The sequence below is a fragment of the Mesoplodon densirostris genome, chromosome 2, assembly GCF_025265405.1.
Source record: "Mesoplodon densirostris isolate mMesDen1 chromosome 2, mMesDen1 primary haplotype, whole genome shotgun sequence".
NCBI lineage: Eukaryota > Metazoa > Chordata > Mammalia > Artiodactyla > Ziphiidae > Mesoplodon > Mesoplodon densirostris.
In genome coordinates, this window is record NC_082662.1 from 126,774,201 (window position 1) to 126,798,015 (window position 23,815).

At 39.2% G+C, this 23,815-nt stretch overlaps 1 protein-coding gene across 6 annotated transcripts in view; it reads right to left on the reverse strand.

Moving 5' to 3' along the window:
* DESI2 (desumoylating isopeptidase 2) overlaps window positions 1–18,058 on the reverse strand; it is a 41,785-nt gene extending 23,727 nt beyond the window's left edge. Inside the window, exons 1-4 of one of the 6 annotated variants that reach the window (XM_060090884.1) lie at window positions 17,753–18,058; window positions 12,480–12,543; window positions 11,055–11,111; window positions 10,737–10,791 (exon numbers count right to left, since the gene is read on the reverse strand). Coding sequence is in view for 1 of the 6 variants with exons in the window: in XM_060090883.1 (XP_059946866.1) it covers window positions 17,753–17,794 (42 nt within the window). In the remaining 5 variants the exon portion in view is untranslated. Of the gene's footprint in view, window positions 1–9,311; window positions 9,483–10,736; window positions 10,792–11,054; window positions 11,112–12,479; window positions 12,544–17,752 lie in introns of those variants that run through there. The other 5 variants (XM_060090885.1, XM_060090888.1, XM_060090887.1 and 2 more) reach the window with 5 other exon arrangements.
* Between the last annotated feature and the right edge of the window lie 5,757 nt (window positions 18,059–23,815).

The window sequence follows — 23,815 nt, forward strand, 5'->3', positions numbered from 1 at the left end:
ATGTAAAATGGTACAGTAGTTTTGGAAAAATTTGGCAGTTTCTCAAAAAAATATTAAGCCTAAAGTTACTGTATGACCCACAATTTCACTCCTGGGTTTATACTCAAGAGAAATGAAAATATACAGTCATACGAAAACTTGTCATCTATGTTCACAGTAGTATTACTCACTATAGCCAAAAAGTGGAAACAACCCAAATGACCCTCAACTGATGAATGAATAGGTACAGTGTGGTATATCTATAAAATGTAGTATTATTTCTCAACAAAAAGGAAAGAAGTACTGATGAATGCAGCAAATGAATGAACCTTGATAACATTATGCTAGGTGAATTAAGTCAATCACAAAAGACCACAGAGTGTATAATTCCATTTATATGAAATGCCTAGAATAGGTAAATTTACAGATAGAAAATAGATTAGTGGTTACTTATGACTGGGAGGTTTGCAGGGAAATGGGGAGTGACTGCCAATGGGTACAGGGTTTCTTTCTGGGGTGATGAAAAATGTCTACTATTGAATGCAATGATGGTTGTAAAACTCTGAATACACCAAAATCCACTGAATTATACACAATGGGTAAACTGTATGGTATGTGAACTATATCTCAATAAAACTGTTTAAAAAATGCTAGGAATAGAAGTAAAGGATCTACTAACTTGTACCAAATGGTAGAGGAGTATATACTTTCACAGTTGGCAAACCTAAACAAAAACTATTCTATAAATATCATGAATCCTCCAAAGACAAAATTTCCTGCAGATACTTATCCCCAATCAAAAACTTTGATTAGATTATTTCTCAAATTACAGACCGCATTCCTAATTCCAGATAGCTGCCTTCAAAAACATGCAGAAAACAGACTATAAACAAATAACATATCAAGAACAGAAAAAAAAAAAAAGGGAATTCCCTGGCTTTCCAGTTGTTAGGACTCTGCACTTTCACTGCCGAGGGCCTGGGTTCAATCGCTGGTCAGGGAACTGAGATCCCGCAAGCCACGCAGTGAGACTGAAAAAAAAAAAAAAACCCAGGAAAAAAATATCCTCTAAATATACATATTCTGGTCAACCACTGCTCATACATAAACAGCAGCACATTACTGAATAAATTTTATGAAGTAAATGTGATGTTTTTCTTTGGTGTGATTTTTTTTCTGAATGGACTCCAAAGAAAAGAGGGTAAACCTTCCACAGAGATGCTCTCTAAATGTTCTTGTTTCTGTTAGGGCTTCCTAGCTCTGTTATCAGAGAACACGCCTGGAAGGCTCACTCTTTAAAAACTGGCAGGCTGCCTGTGGAAGACAGGTGTTTAATTCAAGGTCAGCAAGCCTTATCTAGTCCTTCTGCCTCAAAGTCCTGCCAAGGCTATGCAGACAATATGGATGATGCCTACTTTAAGTGGAGATTTAATGATATAACTGTAAACAAACAGAAAAAGTACAGCAGTCCCATGGCACCCGCGCGGGATTGGTTCCAGAACCCTCCCCGATTCTCAAGTCCCTTATTTGAAACGGTGTGCTACAGTCAGACCCCTGCATCTGCGGATACGGAGCGCCGGCTGTGTATGAGGACTGAGTCTTTTACTGAATGATTTCAGTTGTGAAACTCTCCTACAATGATTTGCTGTTGGTAGTTATTCATGTAATTACTATCGTCTCATAGTTTAAGATGTTTGAAATTAATAGTAGTGTTTCTCAATGCTCCTTTAACTTGTTTTCCATCCTTTGTCATTACTTTAAAAAATTATTTACCACTGTCAAAACGTTTCACATGGCATCTCTGGAATAAAAATCTCCCTACAAAGCTCAAAAGAGCTTCTCAAACTTGCTATGTAGAAATTCATGCTTTTGTAGAACCATAAAACATTGATATTTTCTAACAGAAGATATAAATATGCAACATGAAATCACAGCCAAGAAAATGTATCCATGAAAAACAAACAACCCAAGCTGCTGAATTAGATATGACTGGATGTTAGCAAGATTTCTTTTAATTTTTGTTGGGTATGTCTTCATTGATTTTGTTGTCTAAATAGCAGCAGATGCCAAAAGTTTGAAATTATATACTTGGGAAAAATGGATAATACAGGACAATTTTACTTAAAGGCTTAGCTTTTTATTTGAATTGGGAAAAGACCACTTACTTTTATTGCTAGTTTGTCCAAGTCTAAGAATACAAGTATTCAGGAGACTAGTTGAACTATTGCTCTGAGACAACTGCAGAAGCTGGGATGAAGAGGTATATATAATGACACTGGGGCCAGCCCTGCAGAGAAAGCTTACCACACAGGGCCATGCTGTGTGAGGCAGGAGTGAAATGGAACACTAGGGGCAGATCCACTAAAGGAAACTATACATTCAAGTTTACCCAATGCTGACAACTATACAATCCCTCAAGGATTATATGAAAAATCAGATGTTTTCATTTGAAAGTTTACAGTTTGATTCTTCCCAAACTTTTCCTAACATACCAAAGGAAAACAGTAAACCAGCCAGCTGCTACCACAAAAGAGTATCTCTCGAACCACGAAACAACAGCAGAGTTACCACAACATGTCCATGTCAACCACCTACTAAACCATTTGGTTAGCTTAATCTAAGGCTATCTTTCCCTTAGGATCAGACAGGAAAGCCCACAACGTTCTTGTGTTCCAGTCTGGATCACAAGAGTATTGCTTCTATTATCTTTGAATTTACTTCAGAGTTTATTGCTTGGATAGAAAAAGGTTGATCCAAGCATTACAATGAACACTGAAGCATTTGAACTATAGTGGAAAGACACTGGGCTGAGTGTCAGGAGATGGGGGTTCTTTGCCTTGTTTTCTTCACAGATACTAGGTAACTTTAAAAAAGTTTTTTTTAATTTTATTTAAATTTTTTTAAATTTTATATTGGAGTATAGCTGATTAACAATGATGTGTTAGTTACAGGTGTACAGCAAAGTGATTCAGTTATACCCATACAAGTGTCCATTCTTTTTCAAATTCTTTTCCCATTTAGGTTATAGAATATTGAGCTGAGTTCTCTGTGCTGTACAGCAGGTCCTTGTTGGTTATCTATTTAAAATATAGTAGTGTGTACATGTCAATCCCAAACTCCCAATCTATCCCCATCCCACACTGGTATTTGATAACTTTTAAAGGTACCCAATATGTCTCAAAAAGTGTTTGATTCCAATTCAGACCCTGGAGTCAGAACACCTTGGTTCAAATTCTGACTGCATTATTTACTAGTTGTGTGACCTGGGTAAAGATATTTATCCTCTCTGTCCTTATTTATAAAATGGAGATAATAAATAGTATCTCCCACAGAGGACTATTATGAGGATTAATAAATTAGTATGTATAAAGTACTTAGAACAGTGCTTGACCTACAGTAAACATTAAGCATTAGTAGTAGCAAACACATATATTGATAATATGATCCTTCCCTAATACTCTGTTCTACACATTGGTAAAGGGTCGTATGCATGTGTAAATAAGCAGATTGGTTCTGGCTATCTGTTAATTCTCAGAATTTTCAAGAATCTTTGGGAGTTGATGTCAAATTACCAAGAGCCGTGACTCACTAAAGCTGAATAGCAAACAATGGCAAAGTTAATTTGACTCTAAGACTCCTATAAGCAATTATTTCTATTCTTGAAAAGTACAGATCTGAGTAAAAGGTCTCTGTAAATAAGGCAGTGGTTTTATAGGATTCTTCTATATTCATGAAGGACATGAGCAGAGGGCTGGAGAACCAATCTCACTTTGGTGCTAGGACCTTACAGTCTTGTACTCCCTAAGTCCATGGAGGTGTTTAGTAAGTAAAGAGAAGAGGGCCGGGGAAGGACCACTAATACACACTTTACCTCCTTTGATACCAGCCAGTGTCACTGAAGTTTATCAAAGCATTCCAAAGTATTAATATAAAAAGGTAAGAGGAAACTATTCACAGAAAAGTTATCATCTTGAAATATGTGGGAAGGCAATAAATAGATAAATAACTATAGTTAACTTTTGAGCTCAATCTTGCTTCAATGCAAAAGTTGGCCTAAATATTTCTATTTATTATTTTAAAGCATTGCTTACATAAGTGAACTGACTGTACTATATTATAGTCATATATTAAAATGTTAAGTTCTTCTTCTGATAGAGAACTTTCATTAAACTTCATTTTAGTCAGTGATTTGCTTTATTCATTTAATAAAATGTTATGCTTCCTGTTTGAAAGCAACAACAATGATAAATGCTATCTCCCTAGTCTGGAACTTAAAACACTTAATATAACCACTTAGTGCCTGGGTCTGACTTCCTTAAAGGCAGTATTAAATGATCTAAGTATAAAGTATGACTGTTTCCCCTATAAACTAGAACAAGTGTTCACTGGACTAAAAGTAAGCATTTTACTTAATTCCCAAAAAAAGGTGTTTAGGACAAGGCATTTCAATTACTGAGTTAAAATTCCAAAATAAACTGTGACTAGTAGAGATTGTGGGATAATTATTATAGTGTCATCTAATATAAAACTGTCCTTGATGTTCACACTGTTAAACTACCTTATGAAGTCTTGCTGGTACCACTGGATTTAGCCCAAGATAACCTTACAGCAAATGCTATTTAATATTGACACTAAATCATATTTAATGCTATCTATGGTGCCTTAGCATCAGGTTAGTCATAAAGCAGAGAGACAATAAAAACTCACTGAATGAACTGAGATTTTCTAGTATCTTTTTTAGATGAAATCATGAATATCCAGTGCTACGTCTGTTAATTTGCTTTATACTATAAGAAATATATAGATTCTATCCCATTATAATTATTTCTAAGAAAATGTCCAATCTTTTCACTACCTGAAAATATCATCTAATAAGCACATAGCCGACTTTCTGTCTTAGAAAAATAAATCTTTATGTAACAAAACATTTTCATTACAAAATTATTTATAAATTGTTGATAACAGTAGGTATTAAGCCACAATTTTTTAGAGTACATAATCTCTCCTGATTATGAAAGATTTGTCAGTAATTTTTTAGTTAATAGTGTTTCAAGTTTTATAAATGCTCTGCAAAAAATTTTTTTTTCTTTTTGAGACAGTGTAGCCAAACATAAACATATGCACAAAAGCTAGCCTAGCCAAACTTCCTTGTTTGCTGGGACAGTCCCAGTTTACGTTTGCTTCAATATAACTATTAAGCCTGCACCCTCTTTTACTCTGTAGTCTCAGTTTTGATGATAAAATTTAAAGTTAGCCTAAGACTGGCCTTCTTAAGAACTGTACTCTGAGTCTTAAAAAGCTCCTAAGCACATGAGTGGGAATATGCTTAACTACCTACTGACACGATAATCTAAAAACCAAGGAAAATGTGGTGACATGTGTTTTGTACAGAGTTAAAGGTTCCTTCTCTTTATTAACTATGCAAACTAATTTTCAAAAACAAATTATTATGTTTACCAAAGGATCTAATTTCTAAGACCCACCCACAACAAGCTAGACATGACTGTGAATTAAGTTATTTAAAGGACAATAGATTTTTAAAAGTCAAATCAACAGTGAACCAAATGCCCCTTGAATATTTTTAAGACTAACCCTATTTTATATAAGCCACTGTTTGACTCTACTAGTGATGATAAGTAGATGGGGCAGGGTACTGCCAATTCTTGGTCCTGAACCGCATCTACACCAGAAAACCATGTTCTGGAAAATCTCTCGTATCAGGCACTTAATTTAGTTGTGTGAAATAAAAATTTTGGTAAAACCCTGAAACTCCTTTTAAGAAGGCCTATTTGTACCTGACTATCCTCCCGGATTGGGTTCTAAAACTGCATGAGATCTGAGACAAAGTCTTACTTAATTCGGTACCTTCCATGTTGCTTAGTGTATTGTATTATATTCTACTTAGATCACTCAAATACTTGATGAGCTGAAATGTAGCAAGGAATATGTAATGCTTTTCCCTTTGTCCTGTTCTTAAACGTGACCCATGGGAAAACAACTCCATTCTTTCTCTCATTCAAGAAATATGTACTGAACACCTATTATGTGCTAAGAACTAGCAACACAGAAGTGAACATGATCAAGTTCCTGTTCTCATGGAGCTTGCCTTCTTGAGAGCTATCTTTTAAACTGCAGGTTTAAAACCCATTAAAGAATCCTAAAATCATTTCAGTGGGTTGCACTAGCATTATTTTAAATAAATGAAACATAATGCAATAGAACTTATCAGAGGACATCACACACAGCAAGGTGTTTCCTGAACATCTGGTTTCAGTTACATGTGTGTATAATAAGTATTATGTAAAATGTATATTTTAGTTGGTCCAGGATAAAATTGAGAAACAGTTCTAGAAGGTCCCCCTAAATTGCATCTCAATTTAAGTCTCATTTAAAATTTTTACTTACCTACAAAGCTATAAATAAAGCAAGTTAGACAACTTTGATTCAATAAAATGTATGTCAGGGACTCTGCTAGACACGGGATACAAGGATGATTAACTCACAGTCCTTGTCCATAAGGAACTCATTAGAATGTAAACAATCAGTCAAAATTTGACAAGTGTTAAAACAAATATGTGTATATGTAATAAATTAATAACTCATTTTTTGGGTTACTCTAACACATGCTTTCACTTATTCTTTCATAATAATAGTCCACATAAAATATTTAAATCAATTATGGGATATTCAAGCAAGTAATTTGTGCCCAAGGCCACATAATGACTGGCTAAACTGTAAACAGAGCCCAGGTTTCTTAGCCTTCACCTAGTGCTTTTTTAAGTCACATGACTACTTCCTAACAGTCTCATATGGCTTTGATTTTCTTTACATGATCTTTGAAGTATCCTGAAACTTCAGAATAAGATGGAGGTCAATACTATTAGTTCATTATTTTTCCTTAAATGTGAAATTATGGTGACCTATCATGTACCATCGCAAGTAAAAAGAAATAGCCATCACTTACTCTTTGCCTAAATGCCATGTGACATGCCTACCTTATTACTAGTTTAGTAATGTAGAGATCTCCTATTCTGGCAACTATAACTAACCCTCAAATCTGAAGGAGTGGGAAAATCTAGAAGATATGTTCCTTCTGGAAACTAGAATTTCGACTGTACTTCAACCAGACAACTCTTTTTATACTATTCAGTAGACTAGAATACACACAACAGATTATACTGAGAACTGCTGGAGACAATTAACATGTTAACTTTATCTGGTGGTTCATTTAACTCAGTGTTGGACAGTGAGCTAGAAATTATAATTACACTATGGTATACAAACCAATCTCAAGCTAAGTTGTTTATTTTTAGTTTCCACAAATATTTAAAGACTTATATAAATTAGAACCATTAAGTTCATCTGGCAGAAAGGCTAAAAACCAGCTGTCAACTCTAACACACAAAGGGGAAAAAAAGGCTATACAATTAACTCCAATTTTATACATATAGTATGATGGAGATCTTGGAGATGGTGTCAAGTGTACAACAGCCCACATTTTTTTTAAATCTAAATTTACTACTAATTTTTTAATATAATTTTTAAAAGGTTGCTTTCCATTTACAGCTGTTATAAAATACTGGCTATATTCCCCGTGTTGTACAATACGTCCTTGAGGCTATTTTACACCCAATAGTTTGTACCCTTTTGTGCAGCCCTGCAAACTGGTAACCAATAGTTTGCTCTCTATTCTACAACAGCCTGCTTTTAATGCTTCAATCTGGGTAGCACTTTGTTCTGTGTACTAACACTCCTTTAGATAAACTGATGAAATTCCAAATCTCGAGTTATTAAGTGTTGCAACGACTGAAAGTATACAAATGGAAGCTCATTTAGCTTCTACAATCCTGCAAATAACAACACTAGCAATAACAATAGCTAACACTTTCTACTGCTTATCATGTGCCAAGTATCATTCTATGCATTTTACGTAAATTGACTCATGATCCTTAAAAAAACCCTATGAGCTAGGTACAGTACTATTCCCATTTTATTTTATTTTTAAAATATTTGGCCGTGCTGCCTGACATGTGGGATCTTGGCTCCCTGACCAGGGATTGAACCAGCATCCCCTGCATTGGAAGTGTGGAGTCTTAACCACTGGACTGCCAGGGAAGTCCTATTCCCATTTTAGAAAGAAATAGAAGCACAGAGAAGTTAAGTAAATTTCCTAAAGTCACACAGCTAAAAAGCAGGAGGTAGACTACAAATCCATGCAGCCTGATGCCAGGCTAAACCACAAAGAACTGCATTTCACTACTTTCAATAACAGATTCCACACAGTAAGCGTGACCAAGGAGAAGGCAGGTCTGTCTCAGCCCTGACTCTTTCTCACATCGATACTCTTGTTCTGAACCAGTGTGGATGCTTTGGGACTCTCACTTGCCACCTGACTGGCTAGGGAGACCCGTCAAGACACCAGAGCAAAGCACGTCCCCGGAGGTGAGCAGTCAGGCATAGAGTTGAAACCCAAAGCCACTGCAGGTGTCCAGCAGCATGCTTCTCCATCCTGCAAGTAGCAGCAATGAACAAGAGGACACAGTGGAGGAAGAAACTGTTTCAGGACGACAAGTCCTAGGGGAACTTCAGGTAAGTCCAACAAACCTTTTTAAAGTGATTACTATGTTCCAAGCTCTGGGAATAAAAAGAAGAGTAACACACTGTCTCTGCACTCAAGCTCACTGCAGAGTGAAGAACTTATAAACAGAGATAATAAGGACTGGAAAATATTACAGCATATTCATATGCTGACTGGAATGACAGTAGAGGGGGAAAAACTGAGAGAGAACAGAAGAAAAGCAAAGTCCTTGCATAGGAGAGCATGGGCTTCAGCACACAGTGGAAGGTTTGACCTCAGGCAGGGACACTGGCAATTCATTCCCTTTCCATGTAATAGGAGGGAAGTGAACAGTAGTAGTGGAAGGATGAGAAAATTCTCTTCAACCGCTTTTTTTTTTTTTTAATTTAAGTGAAATAAGCAGTGAAGCCATCAGCTGACAGTAAGGAATGTGGGGAGAGAGTATGAAATACTGTAGTTGTCTTGGAGAGTGGGAAAGTCAGTTGACCATAGAAATAAGGAAGCACTGCCAGATGGCACTTAGGGTCCTCTTGGGGCCTGTGGTCATGATTTTAAAGTGAGATTAGTCTGTATGGTTGTATATTTTTCTCTAGCTGCATTTGTCTGCTGAGGTGTAGAGGACATGGAGAGTTCAACTTAACTACATTTGCCAGACAAATATGACAAAGGGAATGACTAAAATGGTAGACTACAAAAGCTAACTTAGACAGCAGGGGGAGAGCAAGGGAGTGATTATTTTAAGGAATTGACTCACGTGATAGTGGGGGATGGCAAGTGTGAAATTTGCAGGGCAGGAGAGCAGGCAAGAAAGGCAGGGAAGAGGTGATGTTACAGCTCGTCTGGCGGCAGAATTCCTTCTTCCTTACGGACCGCAGTCTTTTCTCTTAAGATCTTCAACCGATTGGATGAGGCCCACCCACATTATGGAAGATAATCTGCTTTACTCAGTCTCCTGATTTAAATATTAATCACATCTAAAAAATATCTTCATAGCAACATCTGGACTGCTGTTTGACTGAAAACTGGGTACTCTGCCCTAGCCATGTTGACACATAAAATTAACCATCAGAGGACCATTTATAGAAATGGTTTAGGATGTAGGGGATTTTAAAAATCACTACCCATTCATGAGTTCCAAAGAGCACAGTGAAAGTTAGTTTAGGAATGGGTGTAAGATTAGGACAAATAAAAAGAGAAACACAGCACTTTCCAAGGATGAGGGCTGCTATATGGTGGTTGAGGGCACAGATTTTAGTGTCAGAGCTCTTGGTTCAAGACTGCTCTATCACTTATGGCATGATTCTGAGCACATTCTTCAACTAAGCCCCAGTTTCATCATTTTTAAAAAGGATATGAGGGAATGGCTTATTGCAATGGTTGGCATACAGAAAACATTAAAAAATGTTAGCTCTAATTTTTTTTAAAGGTTTATTTATTTTTAATTTATTTATTTTTGGCTGAGTTGGGTCTTAGTTGCGGCATGTGGAATCTTCGTTGAGACATGTGGGATCTTTCACTGTGGCACGCAGAGCTCTTTGTTGTGGTGCGCAGGCTTCTCTCTAGTTGTGGCGTACATGTTTCTCTCTCGAGTTGTGGCGCGCCGGCTCCAGGGCACATGGGCTCTGTAGTTGTGGCGCCCAGGTTCCAGAGCGCGTGGGCTGTGTAGTTTGCAGCACGCAGGCTCTAGCTGAGGTGCGCAGGCTCTAGCCGAGGTGCGTGAGCTCAGGCTTAGTCGTCCCGCGGCATGTGGGATCTTAGTTCCCCGACCAGGGATCAAACCCCCATGCCCCGCACTGTAAGGCGGGATCTTTACCACTGGACCACCAGGGAAGTCCCATTAGCTCTTATTATTATGGGAAAAGACTCAATATTGTAAATCTATCAATTCTCCCCCAAAATTATGCATAAATTTAATGTCATTACACTTAAATTTTCAATGACATTTTTTACAAATTGATTTTAAATTTTATTTGAAAAATAAATGTGTAGGAAAAATAAAGAGAATTCTGAAAGAGAATATGAGAAACTTATCACCAGTTATCAAAACACAGTAGAATACTGCAATTAAACATCTGTAATGGTGCAGGCAGTGGTAACTAAATAAATGAATAGTATAGAAACTCAAGAAATAGACTTATATATCCATGATAATTTAAGACAGGATAAACGTGGCACGTACCTCCAATTAACATGGGGAACCATGGATCATTCAATAATTAGTACTGGTTTTCCACCTGGGAACAAACATGTAGATTATTTCTATAATTTTAGGCTAGGGGAAGCCTTTCTAGGGATGACATGAGACTGAAATCTCATAAAACAAAAAAATCTTGTGGGCTACTGGGTATACAGCTAAAAGAACTGAAAGCAGAGACTTGAACAGATTTATTTGTAAACCCATGTTCACAGCAGCATTATTTACAATAGCCAAAAGGTGGAAGCAAACAAGTGTCCATCAACAGATAAACGGATAAACAAAATGTGAAATATTATTCACCTTTAAGAAGGACGGAAATTCTGACACATGCTACAACAGGGATGAAACTTGAGGACACTATGCAAAGAAAAATAGGTCAGTTACAAAAAGACAAATAATGTATGATTCCACTTATATGAGGCATCTAGTCAAATTCATAGAGAACGAAAGTAGAATGGGAATAACCAGGGACTGAGGGGAAGGGGAAGTGGGAAATTGTTTCATGGGTATAGTTTCACTTTTGCAAGATGAAAAAGTTCTGGAGATTGGTTGCACAACAATGTGTTATACACTGAACTACACAGGTAAAAATGGTTAAGACAGTAAATTTTATATGTGTTTTAATAATAAAAAAAAAAAAGACAAAAAAGTATGGAATTTTTTCAGAGCTTTACAAAGTACTTCTAAAAAAGAAAATGAGTAACAGCTATGAAAACTTTGGAATGATAAAAAAGGGAAACTGGCCCAGCCATATACTAAATGTATTGTGAAATTATAATAATTAAAATAGTGTAGTAATGAGACTAGAATCAATCCTGTATGGGCAAGAATTTAGTATTATGATAAGGATGACATCACAATTTAGTGGGGAGAGACTTTTATTTCAAATAATGTGGGGTTAATTAGTTAATTTTTGAGTTATTGTTTTGGGGGTAGGGGACTATCACAGTCATACACCAAAATACATTCCAAATAAATCGAAACAAAATTATTTACATGTATCTCATTTCCCTTTATTATTGTTCTGCCTTTCTCATAGTTTTAAGATTATTTGGGCAGTCTTCTCTTTATATTCTAGTAACCAACTGGGTGATACCTTAACAATAATGGTGCTTTGGAATTTAAATATTCTTATAGAAAATCTGACAGTCAACAAATGGAAAGTGTAAGTATAACCTGTCTTAAGAAAAATCCATTTAACAAAAGATTTCACCTAAAATAGTAGGCTCTCCTTAGTATTTAAAGTATTTAATTTATAAGTTTCACTAAATTCTATACTGTTAACTTTATCCATCATCACGTGACCTCGGGATTGATATACACTATACCACTGCGGTTTGAAGGGTCTGTAGTCATCAGCCTGCTTGGACCCTTAACATCGGAGTATTTGCCAATCATAAAAGATTCCCATACTTTACTTTCTGAATACAGTTGACCCTTGAACAACAAGGGACCACTTAATACATGGATTTTTTTCAATAAATATATAGTCAGCCCTCCATATCCACAGGTTCCGCACCTGCACACATGGAGGGTCAACCACAGGATTTGAGCATCTGCAGATTTTGGCATCTAGGGTGGATCCTGGAACCAATTCCCCCATGGATACTGAGGGATGACTGTACATCAAATTTTCTATTTAAATTACTAGGTTAACCTTTATTCCATGCCAAGTCAAGGGACTGCTAAAAGGGAACACTGAACATTTTTGGGTTTACAAAATACCTTTCACAGATGGTGTGGTAGGCAGAATGATTCCTTAAGATGTCCAGATCCTGCTCTCCAGAACCTGTGAATATGCTATATTACATGAAAAAGGGACTTTGCAGATGTAACAAACTTTAAGATAGATACTATCCTGGAATATCCTCGTGGGTCTCATCTAATTATAAGAGCCCTTAAAAACAGAGAACTTTTGCTGGATGGAGGTAGGAGACATGTGGGAGAAGGGGAGGCCAGAGATATGTGAAGTATGAGAAGGAATCAATGCATTATTGCCAGTTTGAGGATGAAGGATGCAAGAGGCTTTAAGCATCTCAGAGAGGCTTGGCTGACAAAACAACAAGGAATGGGACCTCAGCCCTACAACTGCAAGCAACTGAATTCTGGGAACAATCTAACGGGCTTAGCAGCAGATGTGTCCCCACAGCCTAGGCCAGCTGACACCTTGCTTTCAAGCCTTGTGAGATCTGGAGCAAAGGAACCAGCCTAGTCCACCTGAATGCGTGACCTACAAAAGTGTGAGAGAATAAATCTGCATTATTTTAAACCACTGAGTTTTGGTCAATTTGTTATTGCAGGAATATAAAACAAATATATAGAGGGACTGGATTCTTTTATACACTAAACCAAAAAAAAAAAAAAAGAAAGAAAGAAAAGAAAAAAGAAGGGGATACTGTCAGAGATAACATAGGAGGGCAGATTTATGACTGCCTTTTTTTTTTTTTTTTTTTTAGCTAGACTCACGGGTCACTGCTTCTATATCAAGTGGTAGGAAAGTCACTGGCCCAAGAAGCATACTTGGTACAAGAAAGTTAAGACTAGTTCCTATTAACTAGTTAAATCTTATTAAAATTCAGGAACTGAAAATGTTTTTGAAGGGATTATCTTCCAAGGAGTGACTAAAATCCAAGTTCAAAGAATAAACAGATTAAGAACATTTCTTCAGTCTAGTTACACAGTGTTAAAAAAACAAAAAACAAAAACAAAACAAAACAAAAACAACGTCAAGGAAGAATAATTGATGTTATTTTGCTATCTTATTTCCCTTCTTGGTCCAATAAAGCTAAAATCCTGCAATAAACTAAGTAAAAGTAAAAGGAAAAAAACCCAGAAATAGGTACTTGACACAGGGAGAAGAGGGACCAGATGACCTTTTCATGCCATTTAAGTACTAGCGCCATTCCTAACAAAACTGCCTAGTTAAAATCCCATTCATCTGGTAAATATTTACTTACAGAACACATTCTAGCAATAGGCCCTGTTCTAAACACTGGTGATAGTATGATGCTATCAAGGAACTTACAGTTTAGTGAGATGCACATAATTATAATACATGCAGTGATTGAGACATGTAGAAAGTACAACTAGGGCACAGAAGTTAAGCCAAGTCTGATGAATAAAGGCTAAGCTACAGCTAGGAGCAGGGGGTTATACCTGATCAACGCTGGAATAGGACATTCCAGACAGAAGGATCAGCATGTGTAAAAGAACCTGGGTACAGTATAGCTTATTCCGATAACTTAAAAATTTCATTGTGTGAGCATAAAGAGTATATGCTGGGGGGAGGGGAGATAGTGGGGGATTGGTAGGAAATGGGCCTTTAACAAGAAATGTGGGGGGCTGGGGGGGTTCGGTAGAGTAACGGGGAAGGGTCTGAGGTCAGGAAAGGAGAAAAGGGAAAAAAAGTTTGTTCCTGGACATGTTGATTTAATGATATTATGGAATCACTTAGGTGAAAAGTATATTTAAATGAGTCTGAAACTCTTTCAAAAAGTCTGAATTAGATCTACAGATGTACGGGAAGTCAGACCATGTCACACCTGCATGGCCTCACACTCTCTAGAAGCGTAACGCAGACAGGAGGATCAAAAGAATGGAGTCCAGACAAAAACTTCCTCATTTGAAGAGTCCTAGAAAGTGTTTCTTTTCTATTAAGACTCTGAAGATGTACAGGTACTACTTAACAATAGGAAGAAAATTGTTTATGGAATGAATCTACAAACATCATCATATTACTGCATATTCTTACTTTATAAAAATTCCTTAGTAGCACAAAATCTGGATCTATGACACATGAAGACTTTGTGCTAAAGTGACTATACCAGAGACTGGCCCAGCAAGTGAAACTAATCTGAATCACCTGCTTTACTATGTATGCCAGTAAATTAGCAATATGTGAATAACCTCATTCCCAAGACTTGGAAAATAACTCCAGGACATGTTTTATTGGTGGTAGATTACCCCAAAGTACAGAGAGGAACATAATCACTGAGAAGGCAGCAAGCAATAATTAAGCAGCACTATGTAAGATTAAGTAACCTTTTGAGGATTATACTGTTTCTTCATGAGAAGAAAGTTAATTCAGATGACCCTGATACAATTATTTTCATGTATGCGGCAGAGTTATGGGAGAAAAGAAATGATGAGCAGCTCCCAATCAACTGAACAGGAAAATTACAGTCACCTAGAGCAGGTAACAGTCTCACAGAGAAAGAGGTACAAGGATACACCGCAAGAGTTCCCTATAAACAGTGATTATAAGTGCAAATCAAAGGCTGATTTTCATGTTTACGAAGTCTGGACTGGATAGATAGTTGATGTACTAGGCCTGTACAGACAGACCACAGCAATCCTCATCAAAGTCATTTATGATGAATAGGAAGTACTACCAAAGATAAAAGGAATTTGCCCTTGACATCAAGCAAAAATGTTTCAAAAACCAAAACTGACTTGAGAAAAATGAGAGTATAATAGATACAAATTTGTACCTCAACCCCCTGGTCTTAATTCTAAAACGTAACTCTGATCACATTGCTCCTCTCCACAAAAACTTTAAATGGTTCCCCCTGGCTCACAGCCCAGCCCCTCAGCCCCAAACTAATAAAAATTCTAATCAAACTGAAAGTTTTGTCTCCTTTCATGCATCCTACACTCTAGCTATATTGGATTTCCCAAATCCAACCTATGCTTTCCTACTCCTGCCACTGTCCATGCTGAATGTTCCCTGCCTGCGGAAATCCTACCAATCCTTCAGGTTTTGCCCCCTTTATCTTTCAGCATTCCCTGAGCCTACAAGCACAGTCTTCTCCTTTACATCTTGCTCTGCTCTTATCAAAAGCATGGTATTCTGTTTTGAATTGTCACTACTGTTGTTAACTCCCCTATGACTTTCTAAATTCCTTAAAGACAAAAGGGATAATTAATTAATTTTTGTGACTTCTACAGGGTCCTAACTAAATAACTGTAGGTTGCTGAGTTAGTGACACAAAACACTCACAGACCGAAAGCCCTTAAAGAACATATAAAAGCAAGTTTATTAGAAGTCTAATAATTCAGCTAGTTTCCATTCTGATAAACATTCACATGCTCCTTCTCCTCTTGTTGAACAGGAATTATTTAGTAGAGAAAATAATGAAACAGACTGTGGTCTAGAAATTCTAGATCCTATTCATAGTTACCTGGGAAGGTTTAACCTATCCTATTCTCTGCTTCCTTTGTAACTACCTACTTTACAAAAGTGATGTGAAGAATAAGATCTTTGTTATCCAGTTAATATTTTTTAAATCTTTCAGAACACTCTTCCCTTTAACATATACTGGTTTTAATATCATCTCTAGCTTTTCCTACAGTTACCACATGGCAATGATTTTTGTGATTCACAGAATACCTAAAGTGTAAAAAAGGCCATTATAAGCCAAAGAATGTACTTTCAGTTTTATTAAAAAAGCAAAACACTCTCTTCCTCTACTTTCACAGACTTCTTTTAGGCTATGAAACCGTGGTCCTCTGGCCATTGCATAATCCTAATTTCTAACGGGGTTTAATAATCTAGAAGAAAAGGGACATTGTGCTCTCAAGTGCAGAATATATCCTGAGAGACAGACGGTTTGTAACAATCTTCACGAATAAACAAGAAACCAAATTCAGATCACTGGGGGCCCGGTGGGGAGGCGGGTAAACAGAAACAATAAAAGAGCAATAAAAATTCTTGGAAAATAAAGGCATCCACAGCTATCCACAAAAAGTTTTACTCTAGAGAATTATTTACTCTAGAGAATTATTACTCTAGAGAATTACAGTCTTCTCTGTAACTTTTTCTATCATGTGCCACTTTTCTCTGTATGTTAACCCATCTCCTTTCACCTCCCAAGTTTCTGTGTGAACTCAACAGAGATCTGATCTCAAATCTCACTCAAGCAGTCCTTATGGCCTTCTCACATAATTCCCAGATTGTGGCATGGGAATCCCTTTCTACCCAAGATGTTACACTGTAAATTTAGCAACTTAAAAACAATACAAGGGAGTAAAAACTTTAGATCTGTGAATGAGAACCGAGACTCCTGACCTCTAGTATTTTTGCTCTTCTGCATCTTCAAGACAACAAAAATAATGTTGGGGACTTTTTCATTTGTCAATCCACTTAAGAAATTTTAAACATTGCAGGTAGAGGGGACCCCTTATAAAACAAAAACTAACCAACCGAAAGCAAACAAACCCAAGCACGCATCTAACTACAACAATAACTGTGTACTGGGTATTTCAATGGCAATTATTAGGCAAACCAATCCTTGGACTCAATTCTGTGTGCTCACAGTACTCCAAAGTTAGATGACAACAAACAAGTTCTTCCCGTCCCTCTCCTGTGGTCACGTCGCATACCTGTTGCATCATCTGGAAAGTGGTCTCCAGAATCTAGGAAAGGAGCACCACCATGATCCCTAAATAATTCAGCTGGGCTATTTTCTGGATAAATTTTAGCCCCATTCATTTTGATGAGGTTGCCTTGGAGGCAAGGGTGTCTTGGCTCCTGTTCACCTTTAAAGAGACTCTAACACAGGCATCACAAGCGGTGACTTTGTGGACTTAGAAGAGCTTGGGAGTTTTTGAAGTCTTGGGCTGGTTTGGCAGAGCAGGCAGTCGGCGTGGGAGAAGCGGGGCTGCCCCGGAGTCCGGGTGGAGTGGGAAGTCCGGCCCGCGACCCAAGCTTTGCGGAAGGGACAAGAGGGTCGGGCCCAGCCCAGGGTCCGGGCCAAGTCGGGGCATGAGAGAGGTTCAAGGCGAACCGAATCTTGGCCAAAGCCCCGGGGCAGACTGGGCAACGCTAACAAGCGCGTCGACGTTTACAGGGATTAAAAAATAATACTCCCCTCCCCCCACCCCAGAGAGCCAAGCGGGAGGCAGCAATGCGAGGCAGGAAGCGCGTGGGGCCGGGTCCGAGCCGACCAGCGAGAGGATGCGGCCCTGCGCCGGGCTCCCGCCGCTGGGGCCGTACTCACCATGTCGTACACGTTCAGCACCACTAACTGGTTAGCCCCCATCCTCCTCTCGGCGGCCGCCGCCTCGCCCTCCAGCTGCTTCGTCTCCGCGGGGCCGAGGCCGCTCTCACCGCCCCCCCGGACGCCTCAGGGGGCCGGAGCCGGGCACTAAGCGCACAGCGCGGCCCGCGGCAGCCGGGGCGGGAACATCGGGAAGCGATTCGTTCCCGGGCGCCGCCAACTAGACTCTCTGCACCGACCGGGCCGGACCGGCCCGCTCCGGCTCAGGTGCCTCCCCCCGGCAGCAGACACGTGGGGGAAGGCGGGGCCCAAGCGAGGGGCGGGCGCCAGGCCCCCGGGGGCGGGGCCGGCCGGCCGGCGCCTGGGCTTGGCCCGCCTGCGCTCTAGCCTCCACTGCCGCGCTCGGACCTAAGATGGCGCAGCCTCGGTGCCTCTCGGCCCGGGAGGAGCGGGTTCCCAGAAAGACTACAGTTCCCAGCATGCAGTGAGGAAGCGCAGAGGCGGAGTCTCAACTGCGGTCCTTCCTCGCGGCGTGTTGCCAGCCGTCGACTACAGTTCCCAGCATGCTGCGGGGGGCCGGTGCTTCGGGCCAGGCCTCCCCGGGAGACTACAGCTCCCAGCATGCAGTGCTTGCGGTGTGCGCCCCAGCACCTGCAGTCCGCTCTTGCGGCTGGTGAGGTCTTCTACCTCTTCTACCTCTTCTCCGCTGCTGCTGCGGTTAGTTTCTGTCGCGTTTAACTCGATGAAGCCTTCGGAATGTGGCAGAAGACCATATTGATGACGCCGTTTTCCAAATCTCTCATTATTATTATTATTATTAATTAATTTATTTTTGCAAGGGGAGGGGTGGGGAAATAGAGGAAGGCGGGTTACTGGTAGGGGAAGGTGTGTAACATGCATCCAGTTAATCCTCAGTGTGGAATTTTACATTTTACGAAAGTATCCTGCTGAGATGGGAAGAGAGTACAGTACTCATAGATTAGCAGAACGCTGGGACGCAGTATGTGCTTTTGCATTCGTTCAAAAAATATTTATGTGCCAGCCCTTTGCCAGGCCGTGATGTAGGCCCTGGGGAATATAGAAATGAACAGGAGGGAGGACAAACAAAATATCGGTGATATGTGCTTTGTAGAGAGTTAAAGTAGGATGAAGTGATGGAGAGTAAGCTTAGATTGGCTGCAGTCCGAAGGTCTAGGTGACGAGGTGAGGTTTAAGCTCAGATCCGAATGACAAAAAACCAACCCTGCAAAGCTAATTGATTCAACCAGTTAAGAAGCTATTCCACAAGTGCACGCCAAAAGGTGGCTTGGATATTGGGGGTAGTGGGTAACACTGAAGAAATTAATTTGGAATATTTTGGAAGTAGACTCTACAGCAGGGGTTTCCCCCACCCCGCACCCCCCAACTCACACACACACACAGCAGGAGGTGAGCAGCAAGCGAGGGAAGCTTCATCTGCCGCTCCCCATCGCTGGCATTACCGCCTCAACCATTCCCCCCCGACCCCCTTGAAAAATTATCTTCCACGAAACTGGTCCCTGGTGCCAGAAAGGTTGGGGACTGCTGCTCTACAGGACTTGCTAATGGATTGGATGTTGAGTTTGTTAGGGAGAGAACACTCAAGGAGAATTTCTAGAGTTTTGACTTCAGAAATTGTGTGGATGGTGGTGCCATTCATAAGATGTGAAAATTGTGAAGAACAGGTTGGGAAGAGGGAAATCAAGAGTTTTGGTTTGGTCTTGTTAAGTTGCAGATATCATTTAGACATCCATGATGTCAAGTAGCCATTTGGAAAAACTGGAGTCGTGGCCATGATAAATGGACTCTTGTGCCTTAGGACTGACTGGATGACAGGAAAATGTGTAGCTTAGAAAAGGTAAAGGGGTCAAAGACAAAGATCTAGGACCCATCACGTAGAGGAGGAAGAGGAATCACAGAGGCAGGAGGAGTACACGGTAGCACAGAAGCCGTAAGTATTAGATTCAGCAGTATGGAGGTCACTGGTAGCATTGACATGAGCAGTGTCAGGGGAGGAGTGGGATCCAGAGAACATTTGGAATGGTTTGAGGGGTGAGTGTATAGTGAAGAAATGGAGACTGTAGGCAACTTGGGGCAATAGTGGGATAAGGCTGTGTGGTCAATGGAGGACATTTTAAAGATGAGAGATACTAAAGTATACTTGTATGTAAAGAGAGAGAAATTGATGATGTAGGAGAGAGAGGGGATTTCCATGGGCAAGGTAAGAAGGGGAAGAAATCCAGTGCATAAGTGAGGGTTTGGCCTTTAGTAGGAGGGATGCTTTATCTGTAGTGACAGCATATAAGGTAGATGCAAGTGCATAGTGATGGTATGGAAAGTGTAGAAGACAAATGAGGGCAGTTCTTTTCTGATTTGTTTTGATTTTCTCAATGAATAAGAGGCAAAATCACTGGAAAGTTGGGGAGGGGTGGGGTGTAGGGAATTTGAAGACAGAGGAGAAGGTGTAAAATAGGGAAGACAAATATACCAGGGAAATAGAGTTGAATTGCCAGGCAGTGTTGAGTGACAGTAAATGCTGTGTGCATGATTGTTCTTTGACTTATCCTCAGGTTGTGGACAAAGTTCTAAAATTCATTTTTGGTGTACCCAGCTGCTTTGCTTCCCTTCCCCACTGTGGCCTTCCTTTCCTCCTAACCTAACTGAACAAACTACAGGTGTGGGGAAAGGCAGGCACTCTCCATTAACACGTCATAACACCTCCTACTGAGGGCTCAAGCTACTGGTTCATTTCACCTCTTACTCTAAACACTCCCTTTGCTCTTTGTGATCTCAGCTACTCTGTCAGCTGTAAGGATCACCTGTAAGCTGAAAAGTCTGAGGCCCCCATCTCCAATCCCTGTCTCTCTCTTGAGCACTAGGCCAGTATAACCTGCAGCCTATTAGACGTCTCCACCAGGTGTATTAGTTTCCTATTGCTGCTGTAACAAATGACTACAAACTTAGCGGTTTGAAACAACACTGCACATGTTTATTACCTTACAGTTCTAGAGACCAGAAGTCCAAAATGGGTCTCCCTGGACTAAAATCAAGGACTATATTCTTTCTGGAGGCTCCAGGGGAGAATCTGCTTCCTTGCCTTTCTTATTCATCTCCTAGAGGCTGCTCTCATTCCTTCACTCATGGCCACATCACCCTGACCTGTTTCCATCATATCTTCTCTGACTCTCCTGCCTCCTCCTTTCACTTACAAGGACCCTTGTGGTTACTTTAGGCCCACCTGGATAATCAAGGATAATGTCATCTCAAGATCCTTAACCTAGTCACATCGGCAAAGTCTTTTTATCCTATGTAGAGTAATATATTTGCATGTTCTGGGGAACTGGAATGTGGACATCTTTGGGGAGCTATTATCCTGCCCACCATACAGGATGTCCCAAGGTCACTTCAAATTCACCAGTTACAAAATTGAATTCACTGTCTGATGATGAATTGAGTTGTGTTGCTCATGTAATTTAGGTACTGATCTGCCAGTAACTGAAATTATCCATCATTCATTCATTCATTCACTGAGCAAGTATTAAAGCCCTCATGAAGCTTACTAACCAGTGGAAGACAGAAAAAAAGTATATATTCATTAATTTTTAATTTAAATTGAAGGGCACAAGCAGTAGTGGAGCATAATAGGAGACTCATTTGGGGTGGCTGTCAGGAGACCGTAATATTAACAAAGAAAATGTAATTAAATAGTTGTAAATGGGGTACTGGAGGCTGAAAAAGACAAAAAAAGGAACACTAAGGTATCCGAGAGGTGGTAAGCACCAGAAGCAGCTATCACCCCTAGGCCTGGAGGCACGAAGAGGCTGGGATTTAAACAGTTTTAAAGCTTGGGGGAGAGTCCTGTGGAGGTGGAATCCAGAGCTCTGAAGGGGGAAGTTTGGCAGGCTGGTGCTGCTGGTGCCTCTGAGTGGCACGGTGACATGCGTCCTGGAGATTTTTAAAAACTTCAAGCTGGAAATCAACCACTGCTCCTGAAATCTGCTACCACTGCTGGGATGAGGAAGCATGACTAAGCTCACGCTGACAGGAAAGGTGGGAAAAAGGAAGTACTTTTCTTCCTCCTGTTGCTGGTGTCCCTCCAGTACCTGGTACTAGAGAAAGCTACCAGGGAGCTAGGTCTGGAGCAGAAATGTGGTTTGCAGAGTCCTGGCCTCAGCAAGGAAAGGCAGATTTGAAACAGAGATAGTAGCCTCATTACAACCTACCACAAACAATTTCTTAGGCCACCTGAAGGATTTGAAGCATTATAAAGGAAAATATACTTTAAAGCTTATTGCTGCCTGAACTGTGTTGTAGAGATGAACTGAGTCCAAGCGTGTTTTTTCAATTACTTGAAGTATAACTGACAATATTATATTAGTTTCAGGTGTACAACACAGTGATTCAATATTTTTACAAATTACAAAATGATCACCACAATAAGTCTAGTTACCGTCTCTCACCATAAAAAAATGATTCCAATATTATTGACTATATTCCCTATGCTGTACATTACACCCCTGTAACTCATTTATTTTATAGCTGGACGTTTGTACCTCTTAATCCCCTTCATCTATTTTGTCCTTCCCCCAACCCCCTCCCCTTTGACAACCACCCATTTATTCACTGTCCCTATGAATCTGTTTTTTGTTTTGTTTTATTTGTTCATTTGTTTGTTTCCACATGTAAGTGAAAACAAACAGTATTTGTCTTTCTCTGTCTGACTTATTTCAGTAAGCATAATACCTTCCAGGTCCATCCATGTTTCACAAATGCCAAGATTTGTATATATATTTTAGTTTTCATTCTCTTTCATTAGAAAAAACAAAGCCACTTTGAATCTTTCTTACAAAGAGGTGTACATACATTTTAAAATACAAAAGATGAAATAAAGTTTAAAATTTAAATAAATAGAAACAATAATGCTATGCTATTTATTTTATTTTTATTTTTTTATTTTTCTCTCTCTGTTAAAAAAAGTTGGGTTTTCTTCCTGTTGGATGTTTGTTTCTCTAACTTTAAAAAAACTAAAGTATATATATTTTTTCTATTTCAACTTGCTGTTAACAATTTTTGCTTTAAGATATGAATTACATTAATACCTCACATTACATATATGAAGCCAAATTACACTAACTTAGTTGTTTACAACCTCAAATCTTACTCCCAGTACACATTCCAATAAATTTATTCTGTAAAAACAATACTTTTTTTGGTTTTGATTTTTTTTACAGTAAAGTTTTCAACTACAAACCTTGAATACGCGAAAGATGTTCCAAGGACGAGCATAACAGGATTGATAAAACCCAAACTGACTAAATGTGTTCCCACAATACGAGCTGGCATAAAAATAAATAAAATTTTCTATTATCACAATTGCAACAATAATGTACAGATAATAATGTTTTGTGGATGAATATTAACTATTCTAATGCTAGTTCCAAAAGAAAACAACAGATCATTTTAAAAGTCTATATTTAAAAGGCAACGCTTTGTCTTACTTCCCATAGGGCTACTGCTGATTCCAGCTTTAAAATGTAAAGTATCCAGCTTGAGTGATTAGCTCAAATTGTATTGAGACTGGGAAAAAATAAATTATTGCCTTTGTTTTGGAGTAACACAAAAGACTCACTAACTTCACGTACAGAAACTGAGTTTGTGTACATTAACAACATGAGTTTTGAGAAGTATAAGCTGTCAACTAGCTATTTCTAATACGGAATAGATACTTTACAATATGATTAAACCTTACACATGGCCTCAAAACTGAAGAACAATTTTAAGTTCATCTTCAACATGCCAACATTATGTATCTAGGAATTGGTTCCTGGGTTCTGTCACAGAGAGGAAATCCCTTAAGCATTATGTTGAGTGGTCATTTTAAAAACTGCTAACTTATATTTAACTGAGTGTTTGGTGATGGTGGAGTAAACGCAGGAGAGTGATGAACATAACCGCCTTGATAAAGGATCCTAGACTTGTATAAACTTGTGCAAAAAGCTGGATAATCCTTAGTGGTTAAGGGCAACTTCATGCAACCAAATAACA